The 16,825-nt window shown below is 39.3% G+C and overlaps 1 protein-coding gene across 1 annotated transcript in view; it reads left to right on the forward strand.

Annotated features, from left to right (window-relative positions):
* whrna (whirlin a) overlaps nucleotides 1-16,825 on the forward strand; it is a 120,178-nt gene that overhangs the window by 78,098 nt on the left and 25,255 nt on the right. Inside the window, exons 4-5 of the mRNA XM_041058987.1 lie at nucleotides 9,262-9,470; nucleotides 12,927-12,963. Of these exons, the coding sequence (XP_040914921.1) occupies nucleotides 9,262-9,470; nucleotides 12,927-12,963 (246 nt within the window). The remainder of the gene's footprint in view (nucleotides 1-9,261; nucleotides 9,471-12,926; nucleotides 12,964-16,825) is intronic.

Here is a 16,825-nt window from a genome sequence, read left to right on the forward strand (position 1 = left end):
TGCCTAGTATTTCTGTCTTCCTGTGTTATATCAGTGTAAAGTGAATTTCTTTTATAGACTAAACAATGAATTGTTAATCTTAATGATCACCTGATCAGTGAAATGAAATAATTGTCAGATGTGGCCATGTACCTTTCTACCTGGATTTCAGCATGAACCCTTTGTTAAAACCTGATGACAAGCGGCAGAAAGAGTTCCCACTGGTCTGATACACATGGCCTGACTCTTCACACCGATCATAGCTTTGGGCTACTCCATATGATGCAGTTTAACACATCAGCATGTGGTGGAGGGATAATTTGATGCAGTCTGGACGTGCGAGTCGTTAGTATGCTCAGGCAGGATCAATCAGTCAGGCTATACACTCAGATTTCACTCAGTGTGTCTTGCTTCGCTGTACGTCACTGCTGTCAGAGTTGCATCATTAAGATGTTCTTCCTGCTCTGCACAGCAGCTTGTTTTGAAAGAGGAGCAGTGGTGCAAAGTTTCCCAAAGACATATATCAATATATAATTATATATTGTGTGTGTTTTATGTTCTTGTGTGTACAAATACATGCACAAAAGCGACACAGACTACGATACAAACAATAAACAGTTGTCTCTGATGTTTAGGGAACATAGCATGATAATTTTCTCCCTTAAAAGCCTCCTAAAATTTTTCATATTGAGATTTAGGTTAAATATACATATAGAGTGAGGAATATTCCAGGTTAAATCAACTCCTTGGGTTTCGTAAAAGACCAAAGTTGAGGCCTAAATGTTGCTTATGCTTCTCAGTCTGCTTTTTTTGTCAGTGATTAAACTGTTTAATTAGTTCATTTTAACTGCCTGTTGTCTAATGTGCTTCAATTTAAAATTTTAAAGTCACCTGTGCTTATATTAAGTCACTGGTTTTTGCTGTTTCCTTATCAACTAAACTTTTCCTAAACAAAATCAACTGATACTGCTTTGTCATGTTTTGTTGAAGGTAGATTATGCCCAGTTAATGTATTCAAAGTCTGTCTTCTGCACTCCTGCACTGATGTAAGTATAGTATTTAAGTATATATAATTTCAAAAGTATTACAGTTTCATCGTATGACGATAACCAGATTTAACAGCTCTGTATCTACTTGGTTTAAAGACATTATTCACTGTTAAAAGGTTTAAAGCTGAGACGCGTAGCTTGTTCTCTTCACTCATTTCTGCATATTATAAGCGCTGAGTAATTCATAAATGTTAAAGGAATACGATGTGACTTCAGGGGGCCTACACTTAGTTACAATTATCCGCTTTCTGGGGTGTTTCTGTCACAGAAATGCGGTGACCTTTTCAGTGAAGCATCACACCCTGAACGTCACAGCTGTGATTCACTACAGCAGAAAGCAATCGATATCAGCTGTCTCTCTGAAGCACTGACAACAGTTCTGTGATATGTGAGCCTTGTCTTGATTTGTGTGACGTAACTGAAAAATGCAGCGTGGTTAGCATGTGTGAATTTTGAGTTAAAAATTACTGTGTCTGACGAGAAACACTGATAGTGAATGGCTGCAGTGGATGTTAGGAGCTGTGAGGTGAAGAAATATAATTAGTGGAAAGAATATACATTTTGTGGAAGGAAAGAGTGTGTGAGGGAGATGTAGAAGGTGAGGAGGAGGGAAAGACAATGGCTGACAGAGAGGAAAGAGGGTAGAGAAGAGAAATTAAAGAGGAAGATGAGATAGCAGGAAGAGAAAAACAGATTTAATGAAAGCTACAGTGGACTCCTAAAATAGCAAAATGAATCAAGAAATGACTTGTTAAAAGCTGCACAGAAAATTATGAGCGATACACAGAAAGGTAAAGGAGCCCAGGGGTCCAATTAAAGTTTAATCATTTCCAGTGAAGGTCTCAAACTGCAGATAAATGTGTTGTATGGACTTTGGCACACTCCATGTGTTCGTTCCCCTTCATTTTGAAAGAAACTTCAGTTCATCTACAAACTCTAATCTATTACTAAGTTCTGCCTGTTTAAGAAGACGGAGGTATAAGGACTTGGACCGATGCATACAAGTCGATATCTAATCTCTCCACTGTTCTCCTCCTACTGCCAAGGGACAGAAGCAAAGAGGAGGAAATGTCAGGAGAGCTGAAGTACGAGAGGCAGGGACTGGAGTCCGGCAGCCCATACAGTCTCTCACTTTTTATGGGAAAAAAAAAAAAAACACTTTGAATGATTGATGATCATACATACAGTTGTGATGTGAGATATGGTATGATAACTTGAGACAGATTCAGAGCTGGTTAGAGACACGTGACACACAGTTGTGTGAATGTTCCTGACTACGCTCAAGAAGCATTTCAGAATAAAGCTCCCAAACACAGTCTGTACCTGAGCTCATCCAGCAAGCACCCATTGGTTGATTAGGGTCAAAAGACATCTAGATGTCTTGTTTTCAAGTTTTTTTTGTCACCTAGGTTTACACTGAAGCATTGTTTGAAGAGCATTTTAATGAATGTAGTTTCACGTATACTCAGAACCTGCTTCATGTTAAAGTAAAGTCATTTAAAGGCTGCTGATGAAACCCAGACATCTGGGAAACTTCAACCAAATTTAGCCCGTTTAAAACTTAGATGTTTGAGCTTTATTAATATGGTTTTATCCTTAAAATACCCAGAAACAGCCACTGCAGTGCTCTTCTCTTGCTTTACACAGTGGTTGCAGTTTTAACCCCTGGGGACTGGTTCCACATAGGCAGACTCTGGCTTCGATTTAATAAGTAGTCAGTTTTCAGTGGTCTGTTCCAGGAAGCAGGGTTAATGAGTTATCTGGGTAACTGTGCTGAATCGCAGAGTTACCCAGTTTTCATCTGTCAGTGTTACATTTTGGAGAGGGCTCTGGGTTTTACTCGACAAAGTTCTCTGGATAACTCCAGATAGATGGCTCATGATATATTAAACATCTTTTCGTGCTAAAAACAAGACTGGCCACGCTACAGCATTGAATACATCGGTAGCAGAAATTTGAAATGTTTAAAGGTTTCTTTCTTACTTGCAAACTGTTTATCAATAACAAAACTGCACATTTTAAGAAGTACTGACAGACTAAGTGACACCAACGATCTAAAGAGGTTAAATATGTGGGACTCTCCACCTGTCAGTCAGAACTGAAGAACGTCTTCATGTGTCAACAAACAGGTCCTGTTGCCCTCGATTCAACCATTCTTGGACGAGAGTTTAAGCACTAAAAACAGATTCATCAAAAGGATATTCTTTGTAGTATACTCTGAGAGAACTGCCCGAACCTCACAGGCCAGTGTAAGAGATTATTGTAAACATGACCCATATCAATTTAGATACGAGTGAGAAAACAAAATCTAATAACGTGCAGTCTCTCTACAATTTGTGACACCGTCTGAGTGTCATCTCAGGATATAAATGAATACTCTGTGATAAGTCTGAACAACAGGACAGAGAGACAGAGAGAGAGAAAGTGCACTGGGGGCAGAAAATGAAGCATTTAGGTGAAAGAAGCACCAAAAGGCCAGATAGAACTGCTTCACTGTTTCTTAATGTAGCTTTAGAGATCAGTGGTCTGGAGCTGCCACTTTATCCCTCTGTGTGTGCACCACCATTCAGCCCTGAGCTGTCTGATCCACACTGTTCATCACATAGCGCTGATAATGTCAGAGGAATCTTTGACAATTGTCCAGATCAAATGGCTCAAGTAAGACAATTCAAAGGCAGTGTAGTGGTCTGGCTGGCCACCTCTTATGTCTGCTGTCACTGCTCTGCAGCAGTGTTTCGAACAGATGTCAAAGTCTACGTTTGTACTGTCCAAGATACCTTTGAGATTTATGAAATACTGTTGTCGATACATAAACACATCTATATACAGTAGGTTCTTCTCATTTAGGATGGTGGTTAAGTTGTTGACTATACTTCAGTATATTAAGGTGTCCAGATGTATGACCTAACTTACACTTACCATAAATTAAAAACAAATCTGTAATACTGTGATCACAGTCGTCTCGTAAAGACAGAAAGGAAAGAGAGCTGAGGAAGGAGCCAGGAGAGATTTTTAGGAGCAGTTAGTCTGAGGAGAAGAAGACAGGGGATATGATTCATCACTTACCACTTGCCAAGTGATGCACTTTAATTTGCATTTAAATCTGTCTACAAATGGAGAGAAACCTTTTCTTTTAAGGATTATTTGTAAGGCAGCACAGTGGAGAGAGACAATAATTGTTAGTGGTTCTGCAGTTTTTGGCATAATCTTTTTACTGCCTGTTTGTTAGTCACTCTAACTTATATTCCACAGTTTACAACTTTATTAGCATTATTATTGCGGATTATGCTGCAGAGCTTATAGACTAATCTGCCAGCTGATTAAAGTGTTGCACTCCCCAGTGATGCTGCCATTACTGCAGTGGCATAGTCCAGCTAAATGCAGGGTCACTGACATTATGAAGTAGATGGCTGAATTGATCTCAGTCAGTAATTGCCTCCTCTGATGAATGAGAGGAGGCTGCAGTATGTGACTGTGGACGTTCGCTCAGGACAGGTCACAACTATGTAGTTTCCTTGTTTTAAGAAGGCTCAGTAATTTCCTAAAACAGCTGGGCGCTGTAGATTTTAGCAAACATTATTCATATGTTGGGGACTATTTTCAGCAGCGGAGTAATATGCATTTGGTGCTCTAGTGATTATGTATGTTAGCAGGAAGGTGTATCAGGGATTGAGTCAAAATAAAATGCTGTGTGTGTGTGTGTTCATTGTGATAAAGGAACATGTCATCTAGCACCACCTAGCATGATTTGTTAACAATAAGAAAAACACAAAATATCACCAGCCTCGTCCGTTAAGCAGCATTTTGATGATTATATTTCATCATGTATCAGGCTCTACTGGCAAAAGCTGTAGCAAAGCTGTTATGATCCTTTGCATATGACAAGCGAGATGCTGCAAAAGCTTATTTACTTCTACTTACTTCCATGGATTAGTCCATAAAGCTGCTGTGATACTACTCAAACTGTTACTTACACACTTCTCCGTTCTCCTGCCTGATCCTGGTGAATCTTCAGTCACATGCAGGTGTGTGTTCACAGCTGCAGGGACAATCATTTTGAACATACAGAGTCTATAATTGGGAGAGTTTCAGTAAAACTGTGTGAGGCATGCCACTGCGGAGAAGAATGTCTTATCACTGCACGGCAGCATTGATTAGAGCTTTAATCGTAAACGTCATTGCCACTGGTTGATGTTTAATTGCCCAGAATGCCCAGCGCTGCGACGGAGCCTCAGGTGTGACGCAGAGATTGATCATGAAATATGAAGCGCTTGTGAGTCAGGACCGTGCCCATCTACTCTCAAATAAGTATAATGAGCAAGAGGAGGAGAGCACAGAGCAGTGGGATAATGAGAAGAAAGGAAGAGAAGGAGAGAGAGAGAGTGAGTGACAGGAAAGATGTCGGTGGCGAGGTGATGACGGCTGGAGATGCAGCAGCACAGTCAAGTGAACACCTTTTCTTGTTGGTCCCTGAAGTCATGGAAGAGAAAACTACAAATAACTTGTGAAATAGTTCATGTTCTGAGATATTGAACAATGTGTCCTGAGCCATTAGAACAATAAAGAGAGGAAGAGAGGAAAGATTAATATTGTATTTTGGCATTCTCTGTTTCGTTCCCCCGTAATTAACAGTGTGGTTTTGTATGAGGCTTTCAGGGTCATAAAACTTAATCAGCGTGTAATTAGAGTCAGAATCAAAGTTCCCTTCATTTGTCACACACAACAGGTGCAATGATCTGACTTGATTAACTGCTGCTGACACACTGCAGTGCACCTTCATCCACAGGCTCATCTTCTCCATGTGCAAGATGGAGCGAGTCAGCTGCTCCCATCAGGCCGTAGAACAGCACCTGAGACCCCTGCCAATTTGCTCATTTGCTGTTCTCGCTGTCTTTCTGCTAACACCCAAATTTCTCCACCTGGGGATCAATATAGTGTTTCCTTATCTTAAACTACAGGGCTGATACAGAAGTGCAGGCCAAAATATAATCTGCACTGAACATACAAACAATGTAAACAACACCATACCACAAATTTATGTCTGTAGTTATACTTCTGTCCATACATTTTTATTCCCATTTTCAATTTGCGCATGAAACAACTTTCAAATAAACCTTGATGCTACGGTACCTGCTTCTGTTTAAGTCATGCTTTCGCTCAAGAACAGACAAAAAAGTAAAGAATAAAACGAGTGGGTGCACTGGGGATGTATGTTCCCCAGTGTGGTTCCAGACCGCAGGCCGTGTTGCATGTCACCCCCCTTACTATCTGTCACCATAGCAACTAATAGACATTTTCCACCGCAGATGTTTTGACTTGTCAGCAGGAAAAGCACAGGTGTTACTAATAACATTAATGATGGCTCTGTTCCATTACAGTGCCCCAGTAAGACAACACGCACGATACAAGGATCCTGAAACTGAATTCATTAATTTTATTACCGGTGTGTTCCCTGCTGTGACATTTCAACATGGCCTCTGTAAAACAAACAAAAAAACAACAAGACTAAGAAAAGGTAATGACTAACATCTGTCATTTACCCATGTATTCAGAGCCTTTATTTGGTATTTTTGTAGAAGCATGTGTAGAAGTCTTCTTGGGTAAGTCTCTACAACTTTATTAACTTGGATTTGAGCATTTTATCCTAAAATTTGTGGGAGATTCTCTCAAGCTGCATTCTCTGTGAACTAACATCCTCAGGTCTCTGCAGATGTTCTGTGGTGCGTAAGTCTGAGCTTTGTTTGGGCCACTTGTATACTTTCACCCTAGTGTGAGGATGTGAGCAGGTTCTCTTCAGTGAGCCCTCAGCATTTAGCAGCAATTATCCTTCTGACCAGTTTCCCTGGTCCTGCTGCTTGTGGCAAACTCTGAGGATCCTATTTTATTCTTTTTCCTTAGGAGCAGTTTCAGAAGCCTCTCTTCCATAAGGGGCTGATTAATGGAGCACTTTTGTGTTGGTTGTCCATATCTGCATAGGACATGTAGCAGTGGCCCCTGGGTTCTTGGTCACTTCCCTGACCAAAGCCCCTCTTACTGACTTTGACACTTCTTTTTCAGAATCATAGGCTGTGTCACTCACTTTTTCACTCATTCACCACCGCATATACAATAGACATTTAGTAGTGTACACAATAGCGACGGTAAATTGATCTTTTGGACACTTTTTAAAAGTAATTATTTTGTGTGATCACTGACAAGTCAAGTGTTGCACAACTGTCAATTTTGGGAGACACTGGATTGTTTTAACCAAAAACTGTAAAATTAATTACTATGAGTAGATGTAATCCATTTTAACTTTAAACTATAACACAATAATGAAGGAGTCTGGATACTTTCACATAAAGGCAGCTTGTGGTAACGCACTAATATACATTCATTTTGTAGAAATACAAACATACTAAAACTGTTGAAACATTTACTTTTTTAGACAAAAATATGTGATATAATATAATGTTTTTCATGACGACTGAAGTTAGACTTCCTTCGACTGACAGCGACACTGAGAGGATAAAAAGAGTGTTTTGTTTGTGTGTCTGCTCCTTTTGTGTACATTTCACAGCCATGTGTGTTCTTAAGCCCTGTCGATTCCAAGTGAAACTGAGATAAACCGAGCTCAGCTCACACTAAATGGAGCTTCAAGGTTGTCAAACGCTGTAAAAAGTCCATAAGAAACAGATTATTGACTCCTTTTAGTGCCTTTTTGTAATGCAAACAGCTGGAACAAACAGCTTGTACTCAGTCTTAAAACCTGTCTCTCATCCCTGAGGATTCAGCTCAGCGCGACAGCACGAATGAGAAGTGTTCGCTGTGGCAGAAGTGTGTGTTCTCGCTTGTTAGCGTTGATTAATTGATTGCATTTATAGATGCAGTTTTGATTATGTGTCCCTTATTTGCAATCAAATGGCCCTACTACAAATTATTACACATTGTGCCATTGTAGGGGCTGATTGAGGTGGAGGCTGATGTGGGGAGGATGTCCTCAGCCGGCTCACCTGCTGCTGTGTGACAGACCTGGAGTTGGGTCTCGTCAGGTTGTTGGAAAATACCCAAGAAACTGAAACATATGAGGTTCTGAATGTCTTTAATCTCCACTTTGCTGAGAGAACATTGAAATGACCGTGAGGTTTGGTTGGTTGACCGCACTAAAATGAGAATAGAACCAACACAAAGAAAGTGGCATTTGTAGACATTTGTAAAATGCTGAACACTGCGTCAAGTCTAAATGCCAGACAAATTAATTTACAATACCAGGGTGCTGTTTTGTAAATGGGGAGTGGCGAGCCCATTCACTGTGACTGATAAAGTTAAAAGAGTCAGTCAGTAGAGTCCTGACATTAATTTCTTTACCCAGAGTATTTTTTATTTTTTTTGCATTTGGTGGACAAAGGGTTATTTGTTACTACAGTTTCTGCACTGTGACTTTCACACTGTTGGTCACTTGTAATATAACAGGTTGAAGTTAAAGAATTAATTACACAGTATTTGTTTGTTTGGTTGTTTAGTGATCCAACTATGGTAATTGATCAGCTCTCTGTTGACGCACATTTTGTACCCCACACATGGAGAACATGCATGGAAAGTTTTCCATGTTTGCAGAAATATTTTCAGTGGGATTTGCACCTGTGTCACAGAGATAACATTATGTACAAAATATGTAAGAGTCATAACTGATACCAGTGGAATTAAGCCAGGCGAGACAGAGACACACAGATCCAGAGCATAAGAAAAGTGCTGTCTGAGACTGAGATGGCGCTGTAGCTTCATGAGCACAGATGAGGGTCCCTGATACACCTCAGAGAGCTGACCTCGTCCAAGGTGGGGTTTAGTATGGACATCATTATACTCCTTCTACCACTGCCTCCAGGCTCAACCCCTTGATGGAATGTGAAATTACATATGAAAGCGTTTTCAATTATATATTAAACAGTTCTGGTCTTGAACCTGCCAGTGAGCAGAGAACACTTTCATCTTTGTGTAATTATTTCTGTTCACTGCCCCAACCTGAGAGAGCCACAACTTTTAACTTTTATGCCTTTTAAGAAACCTACAACCTTATTGTCTTGCTGTGATCCATTAAACATTTTATGCACCTCCACCACCCCCATCTGTTACATTACCTTTCTCTGACCCTTGATCTATGAACCTGCTCATGTTACAGTCTCTGCCTGGTCCGCCCTCGTCGCCTTGCTCAGCCCCTCCCGCCACAACTCTTTCTTCCCTCCCCTCCCTGCAGGTTGGTGACCAGATCTTGGAGGTGAATGGCCGCAGCTTCCTGAGCATCCCGCACGACGAAGCCGTCAGGGTCCTGAAGTCGTCACGGCACTTGATGATGACAGTGAAAGACGTCGGCCGCCTGCCGCACGCCAGGACGGTGGTGGGTGAGACCAAGTGGATTGCCAGCTCGCAGATTGCAGAGAGCTCCGCCAACAGCAGTATGGCAGGGTGAGTTTTAACTGAACCCAAAAAGTCTGGACCAAGCCCAATTAAAAGAACCCAAATTTGTACTGTTTCTGAGACTTGCTAATGCTACAACCATCTATTAACCACAGATTCCATTTTCCCGCTTATTAATCCTTTTTTATGTTGTATTAATTTCTAAGGCATTAACACCAAACTTGAATTTTGAGAAATCAAAACATCAGTTGGAAAATGTTGCTTCATTCAAATGAATTATTATTATCGACATGCTAAATTAAGGAGCCATGAAGACAAAGCCTGTCACAACAATAAATAAACATCAGTTTCCTTTTGAACTCACCTACTGTATTCACTCACACAAAAAACCTTTGAATTAAAAGCTGAGATGCACAGAGAACATTAAAGCACATGAAACAAAATGAAGAAAAGGTAATAGAACAAAAAAATAACAGTGGTAGTAAAAATAAAATGTTTTTGTTTTGATTTTGTTTTTCAAAATCTTCTTCTGTGGGGTAAAAAAACAAGAATTAATTAATAAAATCAAACGTAACCCAGAAAATTAAAGAAATTAAAGGAATAATTTGCCATTTTAGTAAAGAATGCTGATTTGCTTTCTTGCCAGGAGTTAGATTATTATTATTATTATTCTATTCTTGTGTCCGTCCATTGAATATGAATCCAGGATTGTTAGCTCAGCTTAGCGTAAAGACTTGAAGCAAGGGAAACAGCTAGGCTGACTTCGCCCAGTGGTAACAAAAGCACCACTAAAGCTCATTACTTAATATGTTAAATCTCATTTGTTTAATCTGTGTTGGCAGCTTCATGATGATGATGAGGCTCCCCCTGTTTCCAAATTCTGTTAAGTCTGCAGACATTGAGACACTGAAGAAATCATAGAAAATTTTATTCTTCACTGTTTTTTAAACAAAGTTGACCAAATTGAAACTACGCTAGATTCAATAATGCGCAGCATGAAAAAGACTTAGCAGAGAAATATGATGAGAATACCCGGAAAAACATCCTGTGCTTCTTAGAGTAAAGTAGATGCCACAGTCTTTAACTATCAAACGTGATAAGACGTCTGTCTCTGCGCTGGCAAGACTCTCACTCACAATCTTTTTGGAGAAAATAAATAAATAAATAAATTTTGCAGCTCTGTTGGAAAAATGCCAGAGATCCTCTCAAAATGCCACACCTGAGCAACTCATCTGCAGCTCATGACCTGGAATAAATGTGGTTCCCAACAACCAAATTAAAGTCTGATGTAAATGCCAGACTAATTTTCTCATCAACTCAATAACATCCAACGTGACAGCCCCACAAGTCAGAACTTGTAATTTGTCTCTGATTCTCCAAAACAAACACGGCTATAAAAGGTATTTAACATTTACCTCAACAATTAATTTCTGTAGAACCCCCCCCCCCCCCCCCCCCCCCCGAAGATGTCTTGTCATGGTTATTACAGTGTTTCTTTCAGAGGCAGCACAGCTGATGGTTCTTCGCTGTGTGTTCATTTTTTTTTCCACTCTGGTATTTCTGTGCAAAAACAGTAAGATGAAGCTGAAACATCTGTTTGATTGGGAAATAAAATCCCACTCCTAATGTCAATGAATTCACACAAATATATAATAATTATTATTATAATAAATTTACATAATTCCCACATAGTCTTGACATTTTTATTTCAAATTTTCAATAATCTAAAAAGATAAACCTGGAATATGGACGACGAGGCAGCAGTTCCCTCCTTGACAAACTAGGTGCTGGAATATTTGAATGCTTTCTCCTTTGAGCTTGTGTCTTTAGCATGTTGAGCGCATAAAATTACATAAACCCAATGAATAGATTTCCATAAATTTCCATTTTGTGTTTCACTTTTTGTCAGATTTTAAGTAATATATGGAATACTCACCAGGGGGCAGGTGAAAAAAAGTTTTTCTCTGCCGCCCTAAAGTAATGTTTTATTAATCACTTTCTGTCTTTAGCATGTTTCATACATAAACTTTTATAAATTCCACAAATATAATTTCATTATCCATGGATTTATTTCACATTTTTCCCCAATTCTGAATATGAAAAATTGCACCAAGAGCAGTTAATTAAGAGTTGAAACCTTGGGTGATGTTGTAACTAGGAATAATGTTTTACAGGGGAATTTGTTCTTTTTGGCTTGTGTTGCATATTTTAAATAAGTGAGATTATAGTGCAGCGCTCGTTTGCAGTATTTAATTTAACGTCTCGTCTTTAAAGAGCGCCATTATCTGACAGTACAGAGAGAGCAGCCGGGGAGAGAGACACATTATAAAAATCAGTAGGAAAAAAGAATAACCGACTGAGCCGGTCTCAGAAGTCAACTGGGCTAATTGAATTTGAATCCCAGAACAGGTCTCCATGCTGGGTTTAATGTGCCATTGCAGGTGGGGACTGCAAGATTTTATTTTATTTTTAATTTTTTTTTTGTTTGACTCTGATTTAATTATATATTTTTCATTATTTCTGGCCCTGAAGGCAACACTTTTAGCTGTCGTGTTTACTCATTGCTTTAGAGCCTATTACTTCATGGGCACTTGAGGATGTAAACACATCTACTGGAGTCATTTCACTCAGGCAGAAATATAGAGCTTCGAAAAAAAGAAAATGACACGTTTCAAAATACCTCCTTTCATGTATTCAAAGAGAGAGAGAGGGAGTGTGTTGGTGTGAGTTTGTGACATGCATTTCAATGTCTGTGCTTTAATTTTATTGAAAAGCCTGACTGGAAGACATGCACATTTCACGTTTCCTGTAAAAATGCCTTTCTGTGCAGCACTTTCCCTCACATCGCTCAGGAACATGAATGCCGTGATGAAGATTTAAAAATCTGTGCTACTGTGCATTTATCAGCCGGAGATAAATGAGAAATATATTCCACAACATGAAAAGCTGTCAGTCAAGATATTCCAAATCCTCTTTTCCATTCCTTACTCCAAAAAAAAAAAAAAAAAATATATATATATATATATATATATATAAAAATCTCAAATATAAATAACTCCTCACATTGTGAGCATGTGTATGAGTGTGTAAGTGAAGTCTAAATGTACCCGATAAAAATGATCCCTTACTCAGCACTAAAAAACAGGATGTCACAGGTTAGATGCAGGTCATAAATAATAGAAAAGTATATCATCCATGTACTGTAAAGACACTATAACAATGTTGCTGTACTTTGTGGTCTGGTTGTGTATTATTGTACTAATCAGGGTAATTATACAGTCATAGTGTTAGTGAGCGAATGAACCCTCCATTTTCACATTTTAATTATTTTACTACCTTTTTAATTTTTTGTCCTACTATGCCAATTCCTTGTCATTTTACAGTAATGATTATGTTATGTGTGCATGCGTGTGTGTGTGTGTGTGTGTGTGTGTGTGTGTGTATGAGTGAGGACTCAACTGTCCCTCAGTGATTAATTTGTCCTTTTCATCTGTCTTTCTGCAGCTTCTCAGTAGACCAAGGAGCATCTGCAGCAGGAAAGGTGAGATTCACAAGAAGTCATTTCCTCTGCGTGTCTGTGTGTGAGTGCGTGCGTGTGTGCGCGTGCGTACGTTAAATACAGGACTGTCTGTGTGTTTGCGTGTTGAGTGCTTCTCTGGGGATATAATTATCTGTCTATCTGTTAACATCACCACTGGCATGGAAAATGGCATTGAAGAGTGACAATGGGTCAGTGGTGTCACCGACTTCCTGTTTAAGTCTGTACAAGCTGTATCTGTCAAGTCTCACCTTTTACCTGACAGACATACACTGTAATGTCCTGGCTGAGAAAAGCTCATGGATTGTCATTGTATCACTGGACATTCTTTACCTTCCTCTGTTATTAATGTAAAATCACAAATTACTATCAATCAGTCAAAAACCTGATAAAGTAATAACAATGACAACAATTTAAGATTAACTGATTATTGACTAATCAGTGATACTTGATTATTTATGTACAGCTACATACGTACATTACAAAATTTTTTTAAAAAAACATGGAGTACAAAGAAACTGTTGCATTAACAGTTTCTGCTGCCTAAAATATTTTATAAACTAAGCAATTAATGAAAAAAAAAATGAAAAACTAATACATTATGAAAAAAACATGCTTTGTAATCCACTTTCAGTTATTAATTTAGATGTGCTGCTGAGCTGGTGTCGTGGTTTCACATGCTGTGCTCCTGAATGAGCTGTCAGCTTTTCAGATATGGTGATTGTGTATGATCAGCAGTAAGAGGAAGATCTACTGCAATAATTAGAATTTTGGGAGATAGTTTTGATGTATTAGAGTGGTGCATTGCTATCTACGTTATAGTCGTTTACTCTCTGATTTATATGCTGACTGCAGTGATCATTATTTACCACTGTTTAAAATCTAAAATCAAATCCAGAGATTTTTGGTTTACCAAATCTATACTACATTAACTACCTCAAGGCTTTCAAACACACCCTATCAGCAATTAAGTGTCCTTAATACGCTCATCACATAGTGTACTTCCGTTGTCTTTACTCTTGACTTTGACTGTGACTTTGTAAAGGAGGAGAGGGTGTGTTGGAATGGAGAAACGAGGAAGAAAGTTGGAAGAGACAGCGGCTGATGGCAGAGAAAGAGGGGAGGTGAGAGTGAGGGGAGGAAGGTGAAAGGGAGAGCTCACTTTTCATTATGGAAGCTCTGTTGGACAGTCCTCGCCTGACAGAGGGGGGACGCCATGTAGAAACTCTGTAAAAGAGAACAAGGTGAGTGAAGATGGAGGTGGGAGGCATTTTTGAGGAGAAGAGAAACACATTTCCTTCAGACTGAGGTCCAAAAAGGGTTAAAACGTAATTTATAGTTGTAGTTTTAAAACTGTTTGCCCCATAACACAACCTCTGGTGTGCACAGCAGTAGCCGTGATTACCTGCCCTTTTTGTCAAAGGTGCCCTTTTCAGACAAAAAAACTCTGATGGGTTGTGCTGGGGGCACCGCTATCTGATCACAAGTGGTGAGATAAAAGAGTGATGGAGGAATATACTCAGCATTAGTAAACCAACAAATTTGTATGTACTGAATTGTTGTTTTTCAGTTTCTCCCAACTGTACGGATAAGGTCTGCTTAGGTTTAGGTAACTTGAACTGCTTCATCAAGGGTGTATTCATGTTTAAAGAATCCAGCACTGTCTGTAGGACAAAGGACACTAACTACACGCTCTGGTGTCCCAGTCACAAGTAAAACTGACAAAGCACTCTCTTAGTTCTATCCAGTATTTTCCTTCAGTTTCTCTTGTTTTTCCTGTTTTCTCTGTACATGTCACAACTTCAGGATAATCAAGAATTCTTTGCTCAAGTTAATGATCATCATGCGCATTTCAAAATCTTCACTTCAGCTCACGCTGCATCCATACCAGTTCACATCCACTTGTCTTTCCATTGACTTTATGTGTAATTGCACCACTGCTGAAAGTCCAACTGAAAATTTTGTGATGGCGTAACAACATCGTGCTCTGTCCACCTTCGTTAATGAGAGAGGATAGTCATTGTCTGCACAACCAAAAGAGGAAACATCAATATAGATACTTTAAAAGAATTTGAGCTAAACACCAATGTTTTTATTTTTCTGGTGAGGATTTTTCCACCAGTCACTCTATTAACATTCATACCATGATACCATATTAGTGGTGTCAGTCAAAGCACCGCAGCTACAACAGCATATGTACGAATAATATGATGTGTGGATTTCGTGGATGCAATACCTGCAGCATTACAGCTTATTTCACTTCTTCGTAGCCATGAGTGAAAAAGCATTTCTGCTCTCCAGAGGTCTCCACTGGTCAGCCTGAAGAATTTATGAACTCTTGGTTGCCTTCATCCTCCCCAGCAATTTACAGGACACTTGCCTTCCTATCCAGTCTCTTACCCAGTGTGTGCAGAGAAATCAGTCGAGCTCCCTGTGATGAAGAAATGTCAGAGCTGTGAGAGGTGCCACATGGGCTGTGGACTGGACTAGATTAGACACTGTAAAGAAACCAAAGACTGTATTGTGAACTTTCCTTCTGGGGAGCATCATATGTGGGACCTATACTATTTTTGTGGAAATGCTTTCTGGTTAGTTTGTTTGGCTCTTCTGCTTAATTCTACAGTTCACTGTGAAATCAAAATGACGTGACAAAGGTCCCAAGTTCAATCCGAGTCTTTGATGTTGCTGTTCTATGACTGGTGTCTTTACAAATTGAATTGGCAAGACACCTCAAAACTGTGCTTTGGAAGTTTTCACATCTGCCCTCTCACTGTCTGTGCATTGCTGCCACACACATACACAATTAGCACTAGAAGTTGGATACAAAAATCTGTTTACAAGATTTTCCTAGACATCCAGAGATGCAAACATACTGTGAAATTCCTGATTTGTGATACTGCAGAGTACCCCATCCATCCTTCCATTAGTCTAATGCAAAAAACACATGCGTGCTAATACAGTTCCCCATTGAGGATCAATAACCTTTATAAGACACTGTGCAATCCACTCAGATTTAAAAGCAAACCCTCCCATAAAAGTCTAATCAGGTGTGAGATGTTACACTGACAGTTCATTTAGAAATATCTGAGTGAGGGGAAAGCAGAGAACAAGCCAATTCTGAGATTCAAAGGAAATCATTGTCATGGGCTTCAGTGCTCGTCTTTGTGAAGCTTTCTTCTCTCTTTTCATTCATGGCTGTTAAAGAAACGTCATGACAATACAAATGGTTACCTAATTAATTTCACTCTATCCTCCAGTTGTTATTTTTCTTTTCCACAGCAGAGCAGGGCAGTAGGTACAGATCATAAAACAGAGAGTTGTTCAGCCTGCTGTGCTCCTGAACTTCACAAATAGCAGAAGTTCAGCATTTTCTCTTTTAACAGACATTTAATACCTTGACCAGAAAGGTTATAGTTCCCTGCAGCATGTCTTTAAAATATTGGTTTGAGGATCACTTTCCTCTGCCATGTGTAATTAAGATTTCAGTATCAGAGGCAGTCACAGTCACAGAGAAGATGCTAATATGTTGCTGCTAAGATTTGATGATGAGATGATTTAGTATGTTCAGAGTGTGCTAATGACAGTTGCTAACACAAAGTTTAGTCTCAGCTGCTGCTTATTTGGTCATAAACAAAGACAGGACAACTAGAGAGCTGATGTACCACCAAAATAATTGTGTTACATCAAAATTAAGTTGTGATCCACCCAATATTGTTGTGCTACAGGAAAGGTCAGGGGATCACCAACATCATTAGAATTCATCCTCTGGAGAAAATGAAAAAAACAATTCAAGGAACATGAAGGTTAATATAAAAATGATTCATTATAAAAATACAGAGAGGCCATGTGCAGCTTGGTTGTGGAT

This window comes from Toxotes jaculatrix, chromosome 16, assembly GCF_017976425.1.
Source record: "Toxotes jaculatrix isolate fToxJac2 chromosome 16, fToxJac2.pri, whole genome shotgun sequence".
Lineage (NCBI taxonomy): Eukaryota > Metazoa > Chordata > Actinopteri > Toxotidae > Toxotes > Toxotes jaculatrix.